The sequence below is a fragment of the Sprattus sprattus genome (assembly GCF_963457725.1).
Source record: "Sprattus sprattus genome assembly, chromosome: 8".
Taxonomy (NCBI): Eukaryota; Metazoa; Chordata; class Actinopteri; order Clupeiformes; family Clupeidae; genus Sprattus; species Sprattus sprattus.
This window is the reverse complement of record NC_137927.1, coordinates 3968944-3991443: the sequence shown is the minus strand read 5'-3', so window position 1 is coordinate 3991443 and position 22500 is coordinate 3968944. Positions and strand designations below refer to the sequence as shown.

At 43.6% G+C, this 22500-nt stretch overlaps 1 protein-coding gene across 1 annotated transcript in view; it reads left to right on the top strand.

Annotated features, from left to right (window-relative positions):
- Window positions 1–339: 339 nt before the first annotated feature.
- Window positions 340–22500, top strand: part of jakmip1 (janus kinase and microtubule interacting protein 1) — a gene marked incomplete at both ends in the record, with an annotated part of 25288 nt that continues 3127 nt past the window's right edge. Inside the window, 14 exons of the mRNA XM_080843944.1 lie at window positions 340–483; window positions 2544–2801; window positions 3432–3668; window positions 4120–4299; window positions 4754–4870; window positions 8955–9101; window positions 9633–9788; window positions 10725–10784; window positions 12786–12905; window positions 13341–13466; window positions 13635–13718; window positions 15969–16046; window positions 16439–16537; window positions 19472–19567. Coding sequence (XP_080700070.1) covers window positions 340–483; window positions 2544–2801; window positions 3432–3668; window positions 4120–4299; window positions 4754–4870; window positions 8955–9101; window positions 9633–9788; window positions 10725–10784; window positions 12786–12905; window positions 13341–13466; window positions 13635–13718; window positions 15969–16046; window positions 16439–16537; window positions 19472–19567 — 1902 coding nt within the window. The remainder of the gene's footprint in view (window positions 484–2543; window positions 2802–3431; window positions 3669–4119; window positions 4300–4753; window positions 4871–8954; window positions 9102–9632; window positions 9789–10724; window positions 10785–12785; window positions 12906–13340; window positions 13467–13634; window positions 13719–15968; window positions 16047–16438; window positions 16538–19471; window positions 19568–22500) is intronic.

Here is a 22500-nt window from a genome sequence, read left to right as displayed (position 1 = left end):
AAGAATGTGTGCGCTGCGATCCTGTGTTCAGATTTATTCCACAGCTCTCCTAACTATACTGTCGTCTGTGTGTGTGTGTGTGTGTGTGTGTGTGTGTGTGTGTGTGTGTGTGTGTGTGTGTGTGTGTGTGTGTGTGTGTGTGTGTGTGTGTGTGTGTGTGTGTGTGTGTGTGTGTGTGTGTGTGTGTGTGTTTGCAGGTGAAAGGATAGGCCAATGACCATGCTGCAGTTGATGATCATGAAGATGATGATGCAGAGTTTGGCTCCCATGGAAACAGAAAGTTCTGGGTGAGGGCTTGTCTATTGTTGTGGGCGGAGCCTTGGTGAAAGGGGTGGAGCCATGTCTGCTAGCACACCTACAAATACCCTGACCTCTAAGAAGAGCCGTGGCAAGCCGGAGGTGGAGTCTCTCCAGGCATCCAATGAGGACCTGAAGAGCAAACTGAGTGACATTCAAAATGAGCTACAGCAGGAGAAAGCCAAGGTAAGGCTGCCCTTTACTGTGGACCCACCTTTTCAACAACACACTCTACTCACCTCACTATCACCTTCCTCAAACATCTCCTTTTTGTCCTTTTCTCTCTCTATCTCTCCCTCGCTCTTTCTCTGTCTCTTTGTGTCTCTCTCTGTCTCTTTGTGTCTGTCTCTCCCTCGCTCTGTTAACTTTTCCTCCCTCTCTCTCTATATCAGTCTCTGTCTCTCTCTCTCGCTCGGTCACCTTTCCTCTCTCTCTCTCTTTATGTCTGTCTCTGTCTCTGTCTCTGTCTCTGTCTATCTATCTTTCTCTCTGTCTCTCTATCTCTCTCTCTGAGTATCACTTTATGCAGGTAGTGTGTCTCTGCTCCAGTGGTCTGCTCTGCACTCTTGAGTACAGTGTACAGGAGACACCAGCAGGCTTTTTATAGCTTATAGCAGACATCACACAGGCAGAACCTCCATTAAGTACTCTCCCATCTTTCTGGTCGTTATGTCAGTGTATGTCCACTAGATGGTGCCAGTCACAACTCTACATGTTTGTGGGTGTGTGTTGGGGGGTGAGAGAGCATGTTTGCCGGCATTTAGGTATCTTTAAGTGGCCCTTTTGTTTTTAATCCAATAATAGTTTGTTGGAATTTTGTATTGTACTAGTATTTAATATCTGTGGTTTCATGGGTCATGTTGTTCTTTTTTTTGATGCTGTGTCAGAGAGAGCAGTAAAATCAAAGACCCAGGACTGGTTTACAATCGACATCAACACAACACAGAGAGGGAGAGTGTGTGTAGGAGTTCAGGCGCCTTCTGTCTGTCTGTGTGTTTTCTGGTTATGTAAGGGAGAGTGTGTGTTGGTCCAGATTTGTAATACGTACTGGTGGAGTGACATCATGAATGAGTTCATACAACAGCTTTGCCAGCAGTGTGGACACACGTTGGAAACAACCCAAAGACTATGTAGCTGTGTTCCCTGACATCATCCAGCAGAAGAGCACAGATGGTCCCGGTCCTTATTAGCATTGCTGTTCACTCATTGGTTGAAAGAACATGAGTGGCAGATGTGTTCTCCAGTCACACAGCCACACTGTATTGACATAAGTGATGTGGCAGAGGATGGATTTGTGAGTTCCACTGCACACTTGATCTCTTTCTGAAAACATTTCCATCTCTCCCTGGATTCCCATTGGTGGTCAGGAGCTTGATGAAGTGGCGTGTCGCAGTAAATGCTGTTCATGTCACAAGTGACCCTGGAGGGGAAGGTATCCATCTGTGCCACATCTGGTCTAGACTTCCTCTGGGCTCAGCTGTCACTTTGTTTGAAGTTTTTCAGGGCATTTTATTCTCAATTGTCCTCTGTCTACATTCTCTTAACTTTACACTTGTTCAGTTGAACAGAATGTGTGTTTGCATGTGGAGTGTGTGTCTCTGTGTATGTGATGATGATGATGATGATCCTGTTCTGAGCCTAGAGACAATGTTAATGTCCTATAACTATACGAAATTAAGTAGTATTTATTTGACTTTAAATGGCATTGCTCAGAGTTGCGTGAGAGAAAAGATTGAGGCAAGGGAAGTCCCCGTGTCGTGGTGTAATCCTGAGATCCCCTTCCCTATCAAGGTGTGTGTGTGTGTGTGTGTGTGTGTGTGTGTGTGTGTGTGTGTGTGTGTCTGAGATCTCCTTCCCCATCAAGGTCTTCCTGCTGACTGCGTTGGTTAGTTTTGGACTGGTGGATAATGCCGCTCACTGTAATTGCATTGTCTGACTCGTACTCATTTGTGGAGATCCTCTGGTCGGCTTCCCTTCACAACTCACTGATCAGAAATATTTGGGCTTCTTCTAAGTTTAGACTTTGGTCGTTAAATCTTTTATGGGCTACCTGCCAAGATCCCCTGTTCTCTGTCATCTTACGGCCCAGCCAAGGCTATCACTGTCACTTACATCTCTCTCTCTCTCATTGAATTTCATTGAACATTCACCCCACTCTCTATTTTTCATTTTCTCCTCCTTTTTTCTCCCTTCCTCTTTCCCCCCTTCCCTCTCTTCTCTCCACACTCTCCCCCTCTGTCCATCAGATGTGTAAGTTGCGGGAGCGGGTTCAGGAGCTGCGCACCCTGCGGGAGTGTGAGCAGCATAAACACTCGGTTGCCATGACGGAGCTGCGGGTCAAGCTGCACGAGGAGCGCCAGCGTGAGGTGGCGGCGGCCCGCGAGGTGTTGGCACGGCAACACGAGGCTGAGCTTGCCCGTCTGGCACGGGTGCGAGAGGCCGAGGTGCAGCGGCTGCAGGCTCAGGTCAACGCCCTCAGGGAGGGGGTAGGAGTCAGCAGTGAGGTATACACTCTGTCTGTCTGTCTGTCTGTCTGTCTGTCTGTCTGTCTGTCTGTCTGTCTGTCTGTCCTGTCTGTATGTCTGTATGTCTGTATCTCTGTCTGCCTATCGGTCTGTATGTCTGTCTTTATCTGTCTGTGTGTCTGTTTACCTGTTTATCTGGCTGTTTGTCTGTTTACCTGTTTATCTGTCTGTTTGTTGCGTTTAAATCAAAACATGATTATTTTAGTTATACACAGAAATAAATATTAAATTCCTTGTGCTATTGGTTGGGGGTTTCCCACTGCAGTCAATCAGCAGCCACTGTCACATGCAAGTGCTCATACCCTAACCCTAACCCATATAACAACAGTCCAACCAGAACACAGTAGTTCCTAACCATGTACACTATTATTTTTCGCACGGACACACGGACACACGGACACACACAGACACACACAGACACACACAGACACACACAGACACACACAGACACACACAGACACACACACAGACACACACAGACACACACAGACACACACAGACACACACAGACACACACAGACACACACAGACACACACAGACACACACAGACACACACAGACACACACAGACACACACACACAGAGCCTAACTGCCACTGTCCTGTGCAGATAAGGAGTATGCTCAGAGAGGGAGAGGAAGTGAGGCGGAGCCACGAGGCAGAGAAGCTCCGCCTCTCCCAGGAGCTGCAGGAGGTGCGGTCGTCACGGCGACAGGCAGAGGATGCCCTGGCCGTAGTGCAGCAGGCAGATAAGGCCAAAGCAAACGATCTCAGAGTGGCCCATCAGCAGCACCAGGAGGAGATCCAGAGGATCAAACGAGAGAGTGAGAGAGACATCCGCCGACTGGTGAGAAAGACACATAAAAGAGACTGAACAGTAGAACAAGAAACTGTCTGATACTCATATAGGAAGACAGAGATGTGGAGAGAGAGAAACACATTAAATGTTGACAGGTAGAGACAGATTAAACCAAATTCAAATTGATTATTAACCACAAATAATACAATCATGGCAAACCAGAGAAGCCTTCCATAGTTTAGATGACAGAAGGGAGACGGATTTGGGCCTCATTCCAGATATCAAGAGCCTGTTGGCCTAGGGGATTCTAAATACCAAACATATACAACATTGTAGTACTTTATCTTTTTGCATGTCTATCTCGGTGTGTGTGTTTTTGTGGTGTGTATCTTTGTGTGTGTGTGTGTGTGTGTGTGTGTGTGTGTGTGTGTGTGTGTGTGTGTGTGTGTGTGTGTGTGTGTGTGTGTGTGTGTGTGTGTGTGTGTGTGTGTGTGTGAAGATTGAGGAGATGCGGGGACGCGACCGTGTCCTGCAGACTCTGGAGAAGGAGCTGGGTATTCAGGCAGGCCAGACCAAGAGACTCCTGCTACAGAAGGCCGAGGCAGAGAAGAACCATGGCAGCCCCAAACGAGAGGTCGCCCCCGCCCTGGGAGACAGCCCAGAGTTCCCCGGCAACCAGGTAACACCTGCTGCTGCTGCTGCTGTGTGTGTGTGTGTGTGTGTGTGTGTGTGTGTGTGTGTGTGTGTGTGTGTGTGTGTGTGTGTGTGTGTGTGTGTGTGTGTGTGTGTGTGTGTGTGTGTGTGTGTGTGTGTGTGTGTGTGTGTGTGTGTGTGTGTGTGTGTGTGTTGTCTGTGAGGGGAGGCACATTAATAAATGTGATCATATTACCAAAAGGTGCAACAGGCAGCAGAATGTAAGTATTGTACTCCTGTGCACACAAAGCTTTTTCTGTGCCCAACTCTACACCAACTCTACCCTACTCTTTCCTACTAAACCAACCTGATGGCCTGGGATGTTGGCCTCTGAGCACCACGCCACAAAATCCTCACTCTCTATTTTCCCTTTACTTTGCATCCTCTCTTTTTCTCCTTCTCTCTCTCTCTCTCTCTCTCTCTCCCACTATCTTTATCAGGAGAGTGTTGATGAGAGGGACACTCGGCGGTTCCAGCTGAAGATCGCTGAGCTTCAGTCCGTCATCAGAAAGCTGGAGGACAGAAACGCACTTTTGTCTGATGAGAGGAACGAACTGGTACACACTCTCTCTCACTCACTCACTCTCTCTCTCACTCACTCACTCACTCACTCACTCACTCACTCACTCCATAAAATACTACCGTAAATCCTCAAATAAAGACCGGGATTCAATTAGAAGCTGGGCTCCAGATAGTAGCTGGGGTCGTGGTCCATACGGACAAATAAAGGCCGGGCCCCGAATACAAGCCGGGGGTAAAATAAAGTAGCCTATATAACTGTAGCCTACCAGCATCAGTCCATCGGCTCAAAGTAGACATCACAATTTAATTGAATGCATTTCACAAATACATGTTCTCCTCATGTTTAATATTATATTATATAATATTGTTGGCTAATTTCATGGGCTGTTTGCAATAAAAAAAGACATTTCCCCACGTAGGACTACTAGGCGAAATTGTTATTGTTCATGAAGGCGCGTCTGGCAATTTGGTTTAGCCTAAATGCACGTATCGTATAGCCTACTGTTGTTTATCTGTAACGTTTTAGTTGGCCAGGTTACTTTTTCCAGAAGGGATCATAAAGCAGTAGTAGACTTACGTAACTTTGATATTAAATTCAAAGTGATGGTGTATGCTGATTGCTGAAGAACATTCGGGAGAAAAAGCAGCAAAGAAATTTTACATTGACCAGAGACGAATGCGATAGGCTACGACTAGCAGGTGGGGGTAGAAAGAAAGTTAGGCTGGATATCAAACCAGCTCGTTGAATTAATTTTTTTCAGTCCGTGATAAGCATAAAATTATTAAAATCAAGGCTTTGGAAATCTTTTCCTCCGTGACTGACAGTGGAGACCATAACTCAATAAACAATGTTTATTTTTACGTTGACACCGCACATAAAGCGCTACGCGATGTGCAGGCAGTGTTGAACGGATATGCAATGAATTATATTAGCCTACTGCTAATATGCCCATTATTTAAATAATAAAATGATATAACAGAATATAGGTAAGAAATAAAGGCCTGGCCCTAATACAAGCTTGCCCCAAATAAAGGGCGGTGCGCTGTGCAGCCTAAATTAATACAAGCCCTGGCCACAATTTGAGGATTAACGGTAATTCAAATCTGGTGCAAGATTTTTGACAGTGTAATTAAATCAGTTGCGTTCTATGGATGTGAGATATGGGGTGCACTCAGTTAGCCAATCTACATTGGATGGGACAACCATTCCATAGTCTCTGCATGCAGAATTTAATAGAACCATTAGAAACAAGGTTTAAAGAAAAACACCCACAAATGCAGAGATAGCCAGATTCCCATTGGCATTAAACCTACACAAAGGATCCTTAAAATTATTGATTCATCTAAACACAATACAATTTGAAGCATTCAAAACCTGTGAGGTCAACCCTAGACCTGTCCCCTCTGTTGGTTGATTCTAAAGTTAACTTATACACTAAACTAATACACTACTCAATCTTCAAGATCAACACTGCTTTTCAAAGTCAGATCAGTATATCAAATTATGAAACAAAGTAAGAAAACATATTTGAGACATTGGGACATCCAAACCAAATCACAACCAAAACTAGAAATGCTACCTAACACTGAGAAACCAAAGAGACTACAAATTATCTTTTTACAGCGTCAAAGATACAAAGCAGAGGCAAGTCCTAACCAAGTACAGGCTCAGTGACCACAGCCTAGCAAGTAAGAAAGGCACAAGAAATCATGGCTAACAAGAGAACAATGCATGTGTGCTCACTGTATGACTGGTGAGATTGAAACAGAGATGCACTTTCGCCTTCATTGTGAAAGATTCAATAAAGAAATAATATAATACTTGATCATCATTCACTGAATAGCATGGACAAACTGCCTATAAAACATGCGCCCATTTCAGGCGTAAAATAGCGGTCGTAAACATAAAACGGTATTTACCAAGGGGGCGCAGCGCATATTAACGCTTTTTGGGTGTGGACGGGGAGGACACGAAAATGTGGGTGGAAACATGGGCGTCTAGCGCAAAATATATGGGAGGAGAGAAGATAAGTGCGCCTAATGATGTATTGCGAGGTATTTACTAAAACTGCCTGACCAGCGCACGTCTCTAATTTGCGGGATAATTCTCTGCCTCATAAAAGCACGTCTTAACCAGGAAGCGCATTTCCATTGAGTCTGAAAACGTTGATATGGCCGCAGTTATAAGAGCAAGGCGAAAATATAGACAGAGACAGCGCACAGAAATATTTTTTTCAACTCGTATAACACTTTTTCAGTTAAGCGATCCACAAATCATTAGACGGTACAGGTTAACCAGCCACGCAATACTTCAATTACTGAACCAGATCAGAGATGACATCGAACCCTCCAACCGGAGATCACATTCATGTTAAACTCCGGACAACATTGCAAATATTGGCATTGGATCATTTCAAACAGTTATAGCATCAGCAGTTGGTATATCTCAGCCTTCACTCAGCCAAATATTCACCCAGGTACTCGACGCATTGCTACGGCGCACTGGTCAATACATTTCCCCACTGCCATAGCTGAAATTAGAAACATCAAACAGGACTTTTTTTGAAATCGCAAACTTTCCGAACGTAATTTGAACCATTGATTGCACCCACGTCCATATATATTGTAGTGAACCCATGTCCCTTGTAGAAATTATTAATCTCGCCATGTACACATCTATATTGTTATAATAGACAGTTTATGCATTAATGCCACCAATAGCATATTCTTTATAATCGTGTTCTTTTAAACATCTCGCTGTAGGTGATTGCGGGCAGAACAACAATATAGCAGCGCACACATTGAATCAGGTTCAGTGATTGAGCGAACGTGAACCAATATATCTATCTCCACTTCGCTGAAGCTTCATTTTCTCTTCCTAAATAAATACCACGGAAAATGCGCAAAAACACCGTGCGTTAATGTGCGACCGCAGTTTAAGCAGCGGTCGCAATGTTAGTAAATCAGGCCCTATATAGGGCTGAGTAAACACAGATTGCCCAGCGCAGATCTGGTTTGATAAATACCACGGGAAATGTGCAAAAACACTGTGCGTTAATGTGCGACCGCAGATTAAGCAGCGGTCGCATGTTAGTAGATCAGGCCCTTAGAGAGGGGCAAACAGCGCCTCTAGCTGCTCAGTAGAGTAAAGCTATTTGAATTTGAATTTTAGTGAGGAGAGACTGATCGATGGCTATGGAGTTGATATCAACACATATCACACTTACACACATTGTAACACACACACTATTACACACACTGTTAGACACTATTACACACACTATTACACACGATGTTGTACACTATTACACACACTGTAACACACATTATTACACACACTGTAACACACATTATTACACACACTGTAACACACACTATTACACACACTGTAACACACATTATTACACACACTGTAACCTAACTGTAACACACTATTACACACACTGTTACACACATTATGACACACACTGTAACACACACTATTACACACACTGTAACCTAACTGTAACACACACTGTTACACACATTATGACACACACTGTGATGGAGATTATTTACAAACACTTAGTAACATAAGAATATATGAATCAAGTGCCTTATTTTAATCATGATCTAATATGCTTTTCTTTTTTCAGAGACATGGCTTTTCTGTGTCTCTGTGTATTATGTGTAACTTGATTCACTGGCGCCATTTATTGTTTCCTTAACCTTGTGAATGTGCAAGAAGCTCGGACGAGAACCTTGTTTTGACTATGATTTCTTACACTTACGGCGTCAGCATTAGACAAATCTAAGCATATAAACCTTGTGGTTCCTAAGTGAAATTGCTTCACTTCTCATCCTCGTTTTGTGAGTGAGCCCGATTGCAATTGTTCTTGTTGAATAAATATACTTATTGACAACTCCGGAGTCCTGAAGTAACTTAGGGTGATTTCTCACCTATCACACTGTAACACACACTATTACACACACTGTAACACACATTATTACACACACTGTAACCTAACTGTAACACACTATTACACACACTGTTACACACACTTAAACACACTTTTACACGCACATTTACACACACTATGACACACACTAACACAGCCCCTCTCTCTCTTTCTGTCTCAGCTGAAGCGTGTGCGTGAGGCAGATGGACAGATGAAGCCCCTCGTGGAGAGGAATAAACGAGTGAGTAAAAAGAATGATGATCTCCTGCAGAGTCTGCAGCGTATGGAGGACAAGCTGAAGAACCTGAGCAGAGAGAACGCAGAACTGGTGAGACACATGCACACATGCACACAAACGCACACACAGACACACACGTGTATATACACACAAACAGACACACACACACACGTATACACACATACACACACACACAGACACACACACACACACACACACACACGTTTATACACACACACACACAAATGTATACACACACACACACATACACATATACAAACACACACAAATATACACAAATACACACACACACACACACATACACAAACACACACACACACACACACACATATACACACACACACACACACACGTGTATATATACACACACACACAAATACACACTCTAACACACACAAATACACATGCATGCCCCCCCCCCCCCCACACACACACACACACAGATGTGCCTGCCCAAAAGTAAATGCAACAAACGCACACACACCCACATACACTGAGACACACAAATGCTCACACGCACAAAAAAGCGCAATTCCCAGTATTACACACAAGATGGCGCTCCATCACATGCTTGTGCTTGCTCTCCTCTGTCTCTCTCAGAAGGAGAATTCATCGCAGCAGTCAAACTCCCAGCATGCCGTTCTGAAGCGGCCCACCTCACTGACAGATCTAAGCCACGCCCACGAGCAGCAAGAAGTAGAGTTTCTACGTCTCCAGGTGACGGAGCAGCGCAGTGTCATCGAGGAACTAGTGCAGGTGGGTTGCCATGGCTACGCACAGGGACTAGCGGGCGGTCTGTTTGATGGCTTAACGTTCATTGGGTTTTTAAGTTATTGAAGATGAAGGAAACTTCTCCCTGGGAAAGACAAGATGGGTCAAAGTTTATAACATTTACTCTTTTGATTTCTTGGCTATTGTTATGTTAATCATTTCATTATTGTGTTCTGTGAATCCACACAACTTGTTGGCTTATTTTGAGATCTTGGCCAGCAAACTGATTTTTGTACAGTGTGTTTGTGTGAGTGTATTTGTTTGAGTGTGTGATTTCTGTGTGTTTTCCATTCATTACTGACACTGGCCCATAATTACGCCTGTTGAGTAATCATTTGTTAGCTGATTAGCTTTTTCAAGCTGTGATGTTAATTAGTTTGTTTACATCGTTAGGGATGATTGCATGAGGACAAACCACCGAGCTAGTCTCTCTCCTTGTTTTCCCTCTTCTTGTTCCCATCTGTCCTTCGACGCTCCATCATCATCATCATCATCATCATCATCATTATCATCTCTGAGCCATTGTTAACCTTTTCTCTGGCTGCCCTTCATTATACTGAGTTGAATCTGTGTAACGCTATAACACAATAAGATTTGTAAAAGATTGTCTTTTTGTAGTTTTTAAGTTATTTATTTTTTTTAAATGTGTAAATCCATGACGTTAGATGTACTTTTCTCTGTTGATGCACACACACATACACACACACACATGCACACACACTGTTCTTTTTAAGAAATGAAACATATATGTAGTCACACTCATTCCAGGTGAAAGACTGAAAGCGAACAGTTAAACATGAATAGTGTGTGTGTGTGTGTGTGTGTGTGTGTGTGTGTGTGTGTGTGTGTGTGTGTTTGTGTGTTCGTGTGAGAGACAGAGACGGAGTGACTTGTGTCCTGTTTTTCCTTTTTCCCCCTCAGGAGCGAGAGAGGCTGCTGATGAACAAGAAGAACAAGAGGAAAGGCCTGAAAGTGCCCAAGGTGAGCTCACCTCTCCCTTCACCTCTCCTCCTCACTTTTCTTCAGATATCCTCCTGCCCTCCACTCCTCTCCTCTCCTCATTTCATCTCTCTCTGCTCACACTCTCCTGTTGTCTCTCGACCTCACCTCTTCATCTCCTCTTCTGCCCTCCTCTCCCTTTTCCCTCTCCTCCCCCCTCATTCTCTTCTTTCCCTCTCTCTGTTCTCCCTCTCCTGTCCTCCCTCAGAGCCTAGAGAGCTCATCCTCTCTTGTATGTATCCTCTCCTCTTCACCTCTCTCTCTCTCTCTCCCTCTCTCTCTTTCTTCACATCTCCTCTCTCTCTTTCTTTCTTGACTTCTCTTTCTTACTCTCTCTCTCTCTCTCTCTCTCCCTCTTTCATTCTTCACTTCTCCTCTCTTTCTTTCTTGACTTCTCTTTCTTACTCTCTCTCTTTCTTCAAATCTCCTCTCTTTCTTTCTTGACTTCTGTTTCTCTCTCTCTCTTTCTTGCTTCTGTCTCTCTTTTGCTTTGCTTTCAGAATGTTCTTTTTTTCATTGCAGTGGCCAATCAGAGGAGATCACTGCATGTGTTCTGTGTTTTTTATCACTCTGCTTTATGATGTTTGATGTTCCATTACCAAGCAACTCTGTGTGTGTGTGTGTGTGTTTGTGTGTGTGTGTGTGTGTGTGTGTGTGTGTGTGTGTGTGATAGAGGAGGAGAGAGAGAGGAAAGATGTGTTTGGGGATGTGCCCTAATTGGACTCTTGGGGACTCATACTGTTCGGGCCCCTCTGTCTCTCTCTGTCTTTCTCTTTGTGTGTGTGTGTGTGTGTGTGTGTGTGTGTGTGTGTGCGCGCGCGCGCTGAGTGGAGCTTACACGGTTGAAAAACACAGATGATGGTAACAAGAGGGAGGGGCTTACACTGTGTTTAAACTCTTGGACACAGAAACACACACACACTGAATCGGTAGCGGTCCAGCTGGAGACACATTCACAAGGACTGGCTTTGGAAGGATTGGTTGAACCTTTCAGTCTGACTGTTGGAACAAAAGAACAAGGACACTGATGACTATGATCATGAAGACGATGAAGATCACAGCGATAAGGGTTGTGATGAAGATATGCGCTTTTTGACTTCGGATTAGCTTGGACTTGGAATACCCAGCAGACACACACACACACACACACACACACACACACACACACAGCTCAAGATGACGGAATACTTTCTGCTCATTCTCTACTTATCGTCTTTCATATGTCTGTGTGCACTGGTCTGTCTTTACTTCTCTGGCTGTCAGGAGATGACCTATAAAAATGATGGTAAGACCATACACACACACACACACACACACACACACACACACACACACACACACACACACACACACACACACAAGTTCTGGAAACTGATGTGATGTATTCAAATAATTCCAAGATGAGGCTAGACCGACCATCCAACTACCAGTGTACTAGCTCCACATCAACAGCGTGCAGTAGGAGAGATACAAACTATTATCACCGCACAGATCGACCACTATTCCAACTAATATGACTGCTGCTTTTTTTAATTTTTTTATTATTATTATTTTTTATAAGTATTATTTTTCTATGATCAATTCATCGAAATCGAAAACAAGTATTTCGGACAACCCTAATTGCTGTACACTTATTTTAAGCCTTCTGTGGTTGCTGCCTTTGATGCATACGTATCAATGAACAAAGAAGATGCTGAAAGATCTGTGGGCTGGAAACAACAATGAGGAAACAGAGCTCTTGTAATAGCAGACTTCTAGTACATAGCAGTGACCTTGAACAAAACTTCTCACCCTGTAAAATGTGAGTGAAACAATCATCATTTAACATGTCTTCAGGGCTGAATCTCTCTCTCTTTCTCTCTCTTCCTCTCTGTCTTGCTGTCTTTCACACTGTATGTCTCTCTCTTTTTCTCTCTCACTCTCTGTGTTTCTCTATATCTCTCTGTTTCTCTCTCTTTCTCCGTTTCTCCATTTGTCCTGCAGAAGCATGTTGTGGAGACATATTTTGGATTTGATGAGGAGTCTGTGGATTCAGAAACCTCCTCGCTCACCTCCTTCAACACTGACCACACCCCTGCCACCCCTGAGGAGGAGTTGGAAGAGGTGAGGGCGCTCTTATTAATGTCTATAACGTCTTTATAAACATATTTGTAACCGTAGATGGGTGTGTGTGTGTGGTAGGAAGCATGTATGTACGGTACATAATAAACTGCACTTACTTGATCATTTGTCAGGGTTAGATATCTTTGCATTCATGTTCTGTGCCCTTGACTTGACCTGACTGGACCTATGACCTATTGTCCTCCTAGTTGTGGTTCAGCTGTGTTTTAAATGTGGCTCTGTGAGTTGTGGGGATCTATGGGGATAGTTTGAATACAGGTAGGGTGAAAGCACACAGGAACAGGAATTTGAAGACGTTCTGTACTTAAACTGGTGCTTATCTCTTGTCTCCAGCTAAGTTAGAATTGGTGTGCAGAGTGTGTATGTCTTCCTTGTGTCAGAAGGTGTGTTATCTTTGCCTTGTGTGTGATTGTACAGACTTTCTGTCGGGAGGAGGCGGAGCTACGTTTCCGTCAGCTTACTCGAGAGTATCAAGCTCTGCAGCGAGCCTACGCCCTTCTACAAGAGACATCCGGCTCACTCGATCCAGAGAGACACTGTAGGGTAAGGCTGTGAGTAGTGTGTGTGTGTGTGTGTGTGTGTGTGTAAATCTTTTCATTTCTCTATTTCTTTGACTGGCTGTGCATTCTTTATAAATATGAGTGATGCTCTGATTGGCTGTGTGCTCACGGTCTGCCTTTATTCTGATTGGCTGTGCTGTTTGTTCGTCAGTCGCGGGAGCAGCTGCAGTCGGAGCTGACTGGCTGCCAGGCGCGGATCGCAGACCTCGAGCGCAGCCTGGCTGAGAAGGGGCAGGTAACGCAGAAAAAGGGCGGGGGGAGGGGCCTCCTGGCTCCATTCTTATTGGTTGTGTTGCTTTTCTGTCTGGTGGCGGGGGGCCTGTGCTGGCACTATGCTGACAGGGTGTGCAGAAGCCTCACTATGTGATGTCACTGCTCACCTGGCCAATCCCGTGAGGCTGTTGCTGTGTGGTTTTCATGTTCGGTTTCCACTCACGTTTGGTGCTGTGTTTCAAGTGTCCTTAATGCACAGCACTGTCTCACTCTTAGTTCACCATACATCAGCACAGCACAGCACAGCACTGTCTCACTCTTAGTTCACCCCACATCAGCACAGCATTGTCTCACTCTTAGTTCACATCAGCACAGCACTGTCTCACTCTTAGTTCACCCTACATCAGCACAGCACTGTCTCACTCTTAGTTCACATCAGCACAGCTCTGTCTCACTCTTAGTTCCCCCACATCAGCACAACACTGTCTCACTCTTAGTTCACTCCACATCAGCACAGCACTGTCTCACTCTTAGTTCACATCAGTACAGCACTGTCTCACTCTTAGTTCACATCAGCACAGCACTGTCTCACTCTTAGTTCACCCTACATCAGCACAGCACTGTCTCACTCTTAGTTTCGCATCAGCACAGCAGTGTATCACTCTTAGTTCACCCCACATCAGCACAGCACATCAGCACAGCACTGTCTCACTCTTAGTTCACCCTACATCAGCACAGCACTGTCTCACTCTTAGTTCACATCAGCACAGCTCTGTCTCACTCTTAGTTCCCCCACATCAGCACAACACTGTCTCACTCTTAGTTCACTCCACATCAGCACAGCATTGTCTCACTCTTAGTTCACATCAGCACAGCACTGTCTCACTCTTAGTTCACCCTACATCAGCACAGCACTGTCTCACTTTTAATTCACTCTACTTCAATAGTACACACTCAACACACACTCACATACCTTTACATACATTAATGTAAGACATTAAAGACACATGCACACACACATTTGTTCAAATGTAAAAAAATTAAGACTGTAATTTCTAAAATGATCACAAATAAATGTAGTCAACTTTACTGGTAACACCAGGCAAAGAGAAACATTTTATGATGACAATCAAAAAGAACAAGATCAGAAAAGTTATTTTTGATTATATGTACTCTGACAGTGATGGAGAAAAATAACACTTTTAAGCTCTTAGTTTGTATCATGTGATTAGCACATAGTGACACCACAATACTGCATAAAAACCAATCATTTCAAAGGGTGTTAGTGTCTGTCAGCTTCCTGAATGTCTGTCCTTGCATGTACCATTGGTCAGCTCTTCTTTGCATGTGTACCATTGGTCAGCTCTTCTTTGCATGTGTACCATTGGTCAGCTCTTCTTTGCATGTGTACCATTGGTCAGCTCTTCTTTGCATGTGTACCATTGGTCAGCTCTTCTTTGCACGTCGACCATTGGTTAGCTGTTCTTTGTACATTTTCCATTGGTTGGCTGTCTTTTTTTGTTGGTTTAATTTGCATGTATTCTTTTGTGACTTCACTTCCTGTAACACTGGTGATGGATTCTGCTGCTCAATAAAAGTGAAAGCAAAGTCCCGTCTTTTGTCACTTAACGTGTGTGTGTGTCTGTACGTTTCTATTTTGCATGAGAGATGCTGGGCTAAGTATGTGTGTGTTGGCCTACAAGCGTGTTTAAGCATTCATGCATTGGTGTGTGTTTATGTGTGCAGAACTATGAGCTGTCAGGTTGCATTGAGTTGAGTGCACAGAGATGTGTGTGTGTGTGTGTGAAAAGGATGTATGATGCTGTGTTTGCGTGTGTGTGTGTGTGTGTGTGTGTGTGTGTGTGTGTGTGTGTGTGTGTGTGTGAACGTGAGTGAGAGACATTACTGAGGTGTGTGTGTGTGTGAGAGAGAAAGGATGCTATGTTGGTGAGTCAGGGCCATTTGGAGAGTGATGTATACGTATAACTAGGTGTGTGTGTGTGTTAGAAAGAGACAACTGAGGTGGGAGTGTGTGTGTGTGTGTGTGTGTGTGTGTGTGTGTGTGAATGTATGCAAGAAATTACTGAGATGTGGGTGTGTGTGACTGAGATCACCGAAATGTTTAGTGTGTGTGATAGAGAGAAAGAGAGAAAGATGTGTGGTGCTGTGTGTGTGTGTGTGTGTGTGTGTGTGTGTGTGTGTGTGTGTGTGTGTGTGTGTGTGTGTAAGAGATTACTGAGGCGTGTGTGTGTGTGTGTATGTGATTAATCAGGTGTGTGTGATGCAGGATGCTAAGTGGGTGGAAGACAAGCAGAGCCTCATCAGGACAAACCAGGACCTCAGAGAGAAGGTGCGTGTGTGTGTGTGTGTGCGTGCGGGCGTGTGTGCATATGTGTGTGCGTTTGCATCTGGTTGGCTCACAGATTATTCAACATGTTTGCATATGTAAAAACAATGCACAGAACATCTTAAGTGGTTCCACTTCCTACCAGTCCTGGGTTATTATGCTTCATTTGGCGTCATTGACATGGGAGCTGTTAGAAAGGAAGTTTAACAGCACAATAAAACTTAACATTACATTAATCAGTTTAATTCTAAGCATTGAACTATTTACCTTTCTCTCTCCTCTCTCCTCCTCTTTCCCTCTCTCTTTATCCCTCTCTCTCCCTCTCTTTCTCTTTCTCTCTCCCTCCGTCTTTATCTCTCTCCCTCTCTCTCTCTCTCTCTGTCTGTCTGTCTCAGATAACACACCTAGAGCAGTCTGAGCTGCGTCTGCGTTCTGAGGTGCAGGATTCTCTGGATCAGAACGAGCTGCTGGAGTTCCGAGTCCTCGAGCTCGAAGTAAGAGACTCCTTCCTGTTACCACAGCAACCACCCCCCTCATCTGCCCCGCCACTGTCACGCGGGGGCAACACGCAGCGGCAGGCTAAACACACGGTCTACATCCAGTAATACCCACACGCACACACACACACACACACACACACTGAGAAAATGTCCATTCCCTATGAAAGAATATAATATTGCCCCCCCCCCCCCCCCCGTTCTCTCTCATACTCACACTTTCTCTCACATACAACCACACACACAAACACACACACACGTACAGTAACACACACACACACACACCTACTTACCTACTTACCTACTTACCTATCTTATCATTCAGTAGTCACCCATATCAACAGCTGCATACTGACACACACACACACCCACTCACACTCGTTCACAGGGACTATGTACATTAAGACACACACATAGATGCATACATTAAGACACACACATAGATGCATACATAGCACAATACAATCATGGACATCGCATGCATTACATGCATAACATGTTTACATATGGCAACTCACACCCACACACACACATCAGGTAACGCTCACAGATAAAGGAGATATCCAGTGACCGAGAGATGTACTTTACTGTAATGTACTGTATCATACTGTCTTATTCACTCAATATTCTCAGTCTCTCTGTCAGGCTCACAAACAGTGTAGATCTCAGCCATATTATCCAGTTTTTCTAACGTACTCATGGCTGGCCTACAGTCATCTGCATTTGCCCACCCACACATCTGGATGTGATACACTGTATATTATACACCGTTTGAAAGTTTGCATGGATATCATGGACATGTGCACAGTGCACACACACACTCACATACATTTGCACTTCTTTTTATGTTTGTCTTCTGTTATCACCCGGTCCTTAAGTCTGTCATTAAAATTATTATTTTTTTATTGAGATGTACATTTTCCGTTAAAACATTTTATTTGAGTTTGAATGGAATAAAATGTATTTGATTTTAATCCTTCCATTTTTTCATGCATTGTCTTTGTGTTATCAAAGTGTGTTTGTGTGTGTGTGCACATATCTGAGTGTGTATGCACATATGTGAGTGTGTATGCATGCGTCTTTTTATCCCGCATGTCTGAGGTGAAACACAGACACATCTCATCAAGGAAACACCTCTGTATATGATAATGGTAATCTTTAAATTTGACCCCAAAACTAATGGCTCATACGGAGATCACTGATGCCTGATTATATGAACTATCCACACACTGAACCAATTTTCCCCTGCATCAGTCTAATTAGTTTATCAGTTTCAGTTTGGTCTTCTGACTGGGTCATGTGTTTAGATTTTTCTGTTAAGTCTCGTTATTTTCTATTCGTGAACATCCACACCTGGCAAACACTCATTGGTCAACATTCACACCCAGCAAACACTCATTGGCCAACATCCACACCTGGCAAACACTCATCGGTCAGTTGTGTATCCGTCCAGCAACCAGCATTCAAACTCACAATCCATGTCTCTATACCAAGCGCAATGTGGAGGGTTCTATTCCCTTCATCTCACTTTAGCTGTTACTCAACCTCTCTCTCCATCACCAGTCCAACCTCCTTCTCTAAGTTATACTCTCTCTCTCGCTCTCTCTCTCTCTCTCTCTCTCTCTCTCTCTCTCTCTCTCTCTCTCTCTCTCTCTCTCTCTCTCTCTCTCTCTTGACATACACTCCAACACATAATATGGTGATCAAACTGATGAAAAACCGTAATGAAAGCATAAATGCATCTGATGAGGTGAAATTCAAACTTGTGTTCTACAGCTCCAGACCAAAGTAGCTAGTCTTCAATCAGTCATTGACTTCAGCTCAGGTATGCCAGGAATGAAAACACAGTACTGAGTGTGTTACTTCACTAGCAGTCTTGAAACTAACTCATTCGACGTATGGTGTGTCTGGTCACATCTAATCAGAGGAGACTTTTGGTCTTCTCAACAAGGGATTGGACCAATTGGAGCAGAACTAGGGAGAAATAATTGTGTTTTGACCAATAGGAGAAGGAGGGGGAGGGGTAAACCTGCCTTGTTGTGCCAGGCAGTAGGTGTAGATAATTATCCACTGGCCAATAGGAGAGGAAGTATGTAGGGATAATTGTTTTTTAACCAGTAGGATTGTAAGAGGTCGGCAGAATTGGGTTTTGACCAGTCGGAGTGGAACTAAGTGGGTATAATTGTGTTTTGTCTAATAGGGGAAGCCATAGATGGGAATAATTGTGTTTTGACCAATAGGAGCAGGAGAAGGTGGGGATAACTGTGTCTTGACCAATAGGAGCAGGAGAAGGTGGGGATAACTGTTTTGACCAATAGGAGCAGGAGAAGGTGGGGATAACTGTGTTTTGACCAATAGGAGCAGGAGAAGGTGGGGATAACTGTGTTTTGACCAATAGGAGCAGGAGAAGGTGGGGAATGGATAACTGTGTTTTGACCAATAGGAGCAGGAGAAGGTGGGGATAACTGTGTTTTGACCAATAGGAGCAGGAGAAGGTGGGGAATGGATAACTGTGTTTTGACCAATAGGAGCAGGAGAAGGTGGGGATAACTGTGTTTTGACCAATAGGAGCAGGAGAAGGTGGGGAATGGATAACTGTGTTTTGACCAATAGGAGCAGGAGAAGGTGGGGATAACTGTGTCTTGACCAATAGGAGTAGGAGAATGTGGGGATAACTGTTTTGACCAATAGGAGCAGGAGAAGGTGGGGATAACTGTGTTTTGACCAATAGGAGCAGGAGAAGGTGGGGATAACTGTGTCTTGACCAATAGGAGCAGGAGAAGGTGGGGATAACTGTGTCTTGACCAATAGGAGCAGGAGACGGTGGGGATAACTGTGTCTTGACCAATAGGAGCAGGAAAAGGTGGGGATAACTGTGTCTTGACCAATAGGAGCAGGAGATGGTGGGGATAACTGTGTTTTGACCAATAGGAGCGGGAGCGTCGATCACCTGCATTTAACCTCCAGATCTCTGCCATGGAAAACAGCAGCAGCCTACAACTACACTGCCATCAGGAGGGAGTGCAGGTATCACACACACACCACACAGGCACACTCACACTCACACACAGACACACACCACACACCACACACCACACACAGACAAACAACACATACACACACGCACCCATACACACCACACACAGACACACAACACAGGCACACTCACACACACACACACACACACTCACACTCACACACAGACACACACACACACACACTCACATACAGATACACACACACACACACACACACAAACAAACACACCTTACACAAACACACTCTCTCATACGCACTCACACACACCACACACACACACATGCACTCACACACACACCCACATACACCCACACAAACACACAAACACACGCGCACTCACACAGACACATTAATACGCACACAAATACACTCTCAAAAAAACACACACACTCTCAAGTTCACACACACACTCACAAATGCACACACGGCCATAAGTAGGGGACAGTAAATACACACACACACATACTTAGGCTTACACCCTAAGGGCCTGATTTACTAATATGCGAGCGCTTCTTAATCTGCGTTCGCAAATTAACGCACGGCGTTTTTGCGCATTTTACTTGGTATTTATCAAGCCAGATCTGCGCTGGGCAAACTGTGCTTACTCCGCCCTTTAAAGAGCCTGATTTACTAAGATTGATTTGCGAACGCATCTTTGCCAGGCGCACATTAACGCACGGTGATTCCCTGCATTTTCCGTGATATTTATCAAGCCAGATACGCGCTGGGCAATCATTATTTAGCGCACCGTTAAAAGACTGGAGAACTTGCCAGCAAGTTACTGCCACCATGGAGATTCGAGGAAGAAAAAACTAAGGTTCAGCGAATAGATAGCGAATAGATAGCGAGATAGATATATTGGTTCACGTTCGCTCAATCACTGAACCTGATTCAATGGGTTATATTGTTGTTTTGCCCGCCATCATCTACAGCGAGATGTTTAAAAGAACACGATTATAAATAATATGCTATTGGTGGCATTAATGCATAAACTGTCTATTATAACAATATATATGTGTACATGGCGAGATTAATACGTTCTACAAGGGACATGGGTTCACTACAATATATCCCCACTGAAACAAATACAAGTAGACAGGCCTCTCCAAAATCACCGTTGCTCAATCATGGATAAATGGCACTATTCCGAAAGATAAAACTGTCATGGACAGACCACTTCCACGTAAGTAATGGTCATGTTGGCATCACATATGACCTGGACATTCATTGAATATGTGTGCTTTCTGTTTCGGTAAACGTGTTCGCGGATTGAAGGTGGGACTGTTTGCATGTGGGTGCGATCAATTTCTCCAATTACGTTCGGAAAGTTTAATTTCATATATATGAATATATGAATTATACGAGTTGAAACAAATATTTCTGTTCGCTGTCTCTGTCTATGTATTTGCCTTGCTGCTGCCATATCAACGTTTTCAGACTCAGTGGAAATGCGCTTGGTTAAGACGTGCTTTTATGAGGCGGAGAATTAGCCTGCAAATCAGAGATGTGCGCTCGCCGGGCAGTTTAGTAAATACCACGCAGTTCATCATTAGGCGCACTCCTCCCATTAAATAGCGCTACACGCCTACGTTACCACCCACGTTTCCGAACCATCCCACCTGTTTGCAGGTACACACCCTCAAAGCGTTAATATGCGCTGCGCCAGCTTAGTAAATACCGTTTTTCGTTACGACCGCTATTTTACGCCAGAAAATGGGCGCAATCCTGTTAGTAAATCAGGCCCTAAATGAGTACACACAAACATACAACACACAAACACATACAACACAAATACACATACAGGTATGAAGAACCAAAGATACTTGATGATGTGAGATGACAGGAGTGATGAAGTGGCAACTGGGGTAGTTAATATTAATATATGTAGCCTTACTGGGGTAGTTAATATTAATATTTGTAGCTTCACTGAGGTAGTTAATATTAATATATGTAGCCTTACTGGGGTAGTTAATATTAATGTATGTAGCTTCACTGAGGTAGTTAATATTAATATATGTAGCCTTACTGGGGTAGTTAATATTAATGTATGTAGCTTCACTGGGGTAGTTAATAGTAATGTATGTAGCTTCACTGGGGTAGTTAATATTAATGTATGTAGCTTCACTATTAATATATGTAGCTTCACTGGGGTAGTTAATATTAATATATGTAGCCTTACTGGGGTAGTTAATATTAATGTATGTAGCTTCACTGGGGTAGTTAATAGTAATGTATGTAGCTTCACTGGGGTAGTTAATATTAATATACTGTATGTAGCTTCACTGGGCTAGTTAATATTAATATACTGTATGTAGCTTCACTGGGGTAGTTAATATTAATATACTGTATGTAGCTTCACTGGGGTAGTTAATATTAAAATACTGTATGAGGTTTCACTGGGCTAGTTAATATTATATGTATGTAGCTTCACTGGGGTAGTTCATATTAATATACTGTATGTAGCTTCACTGGGGTAGTTAATATGTATGTATGTAGCTTCACTGGGGTAGTTAATATTAATATACTGTATGTAGCTTCACTGGGGTAGTTAATATTAATATACTGTATGTAGCTTCACTGGGGTAGTTAATATTAATATATGTAGCTTCACTGGGGTAGTTAATATTAATGTATGTAGCTTCACTGGGGTAGTTAATATTAATGTATGTAGCTTCACTGGGGTAGTTAATATTAATGTATGTAGCTTCACTATTAATATATGTAGCTTCACTGGGGTAGTTAATATTAATGTATGTAGCTTCACTGGGTAAGTTAATATTAATGTATGTAGCTTCACTGGGGTAGTTAATATTAATGTATGTAGCTTCACTGTTCACTGCAACCTTACCTGATGCTTAAGGTGATTTTAAACACAGTCACAATTTGATTTAAAACTGTACTTATAGCATTACAATGCTATT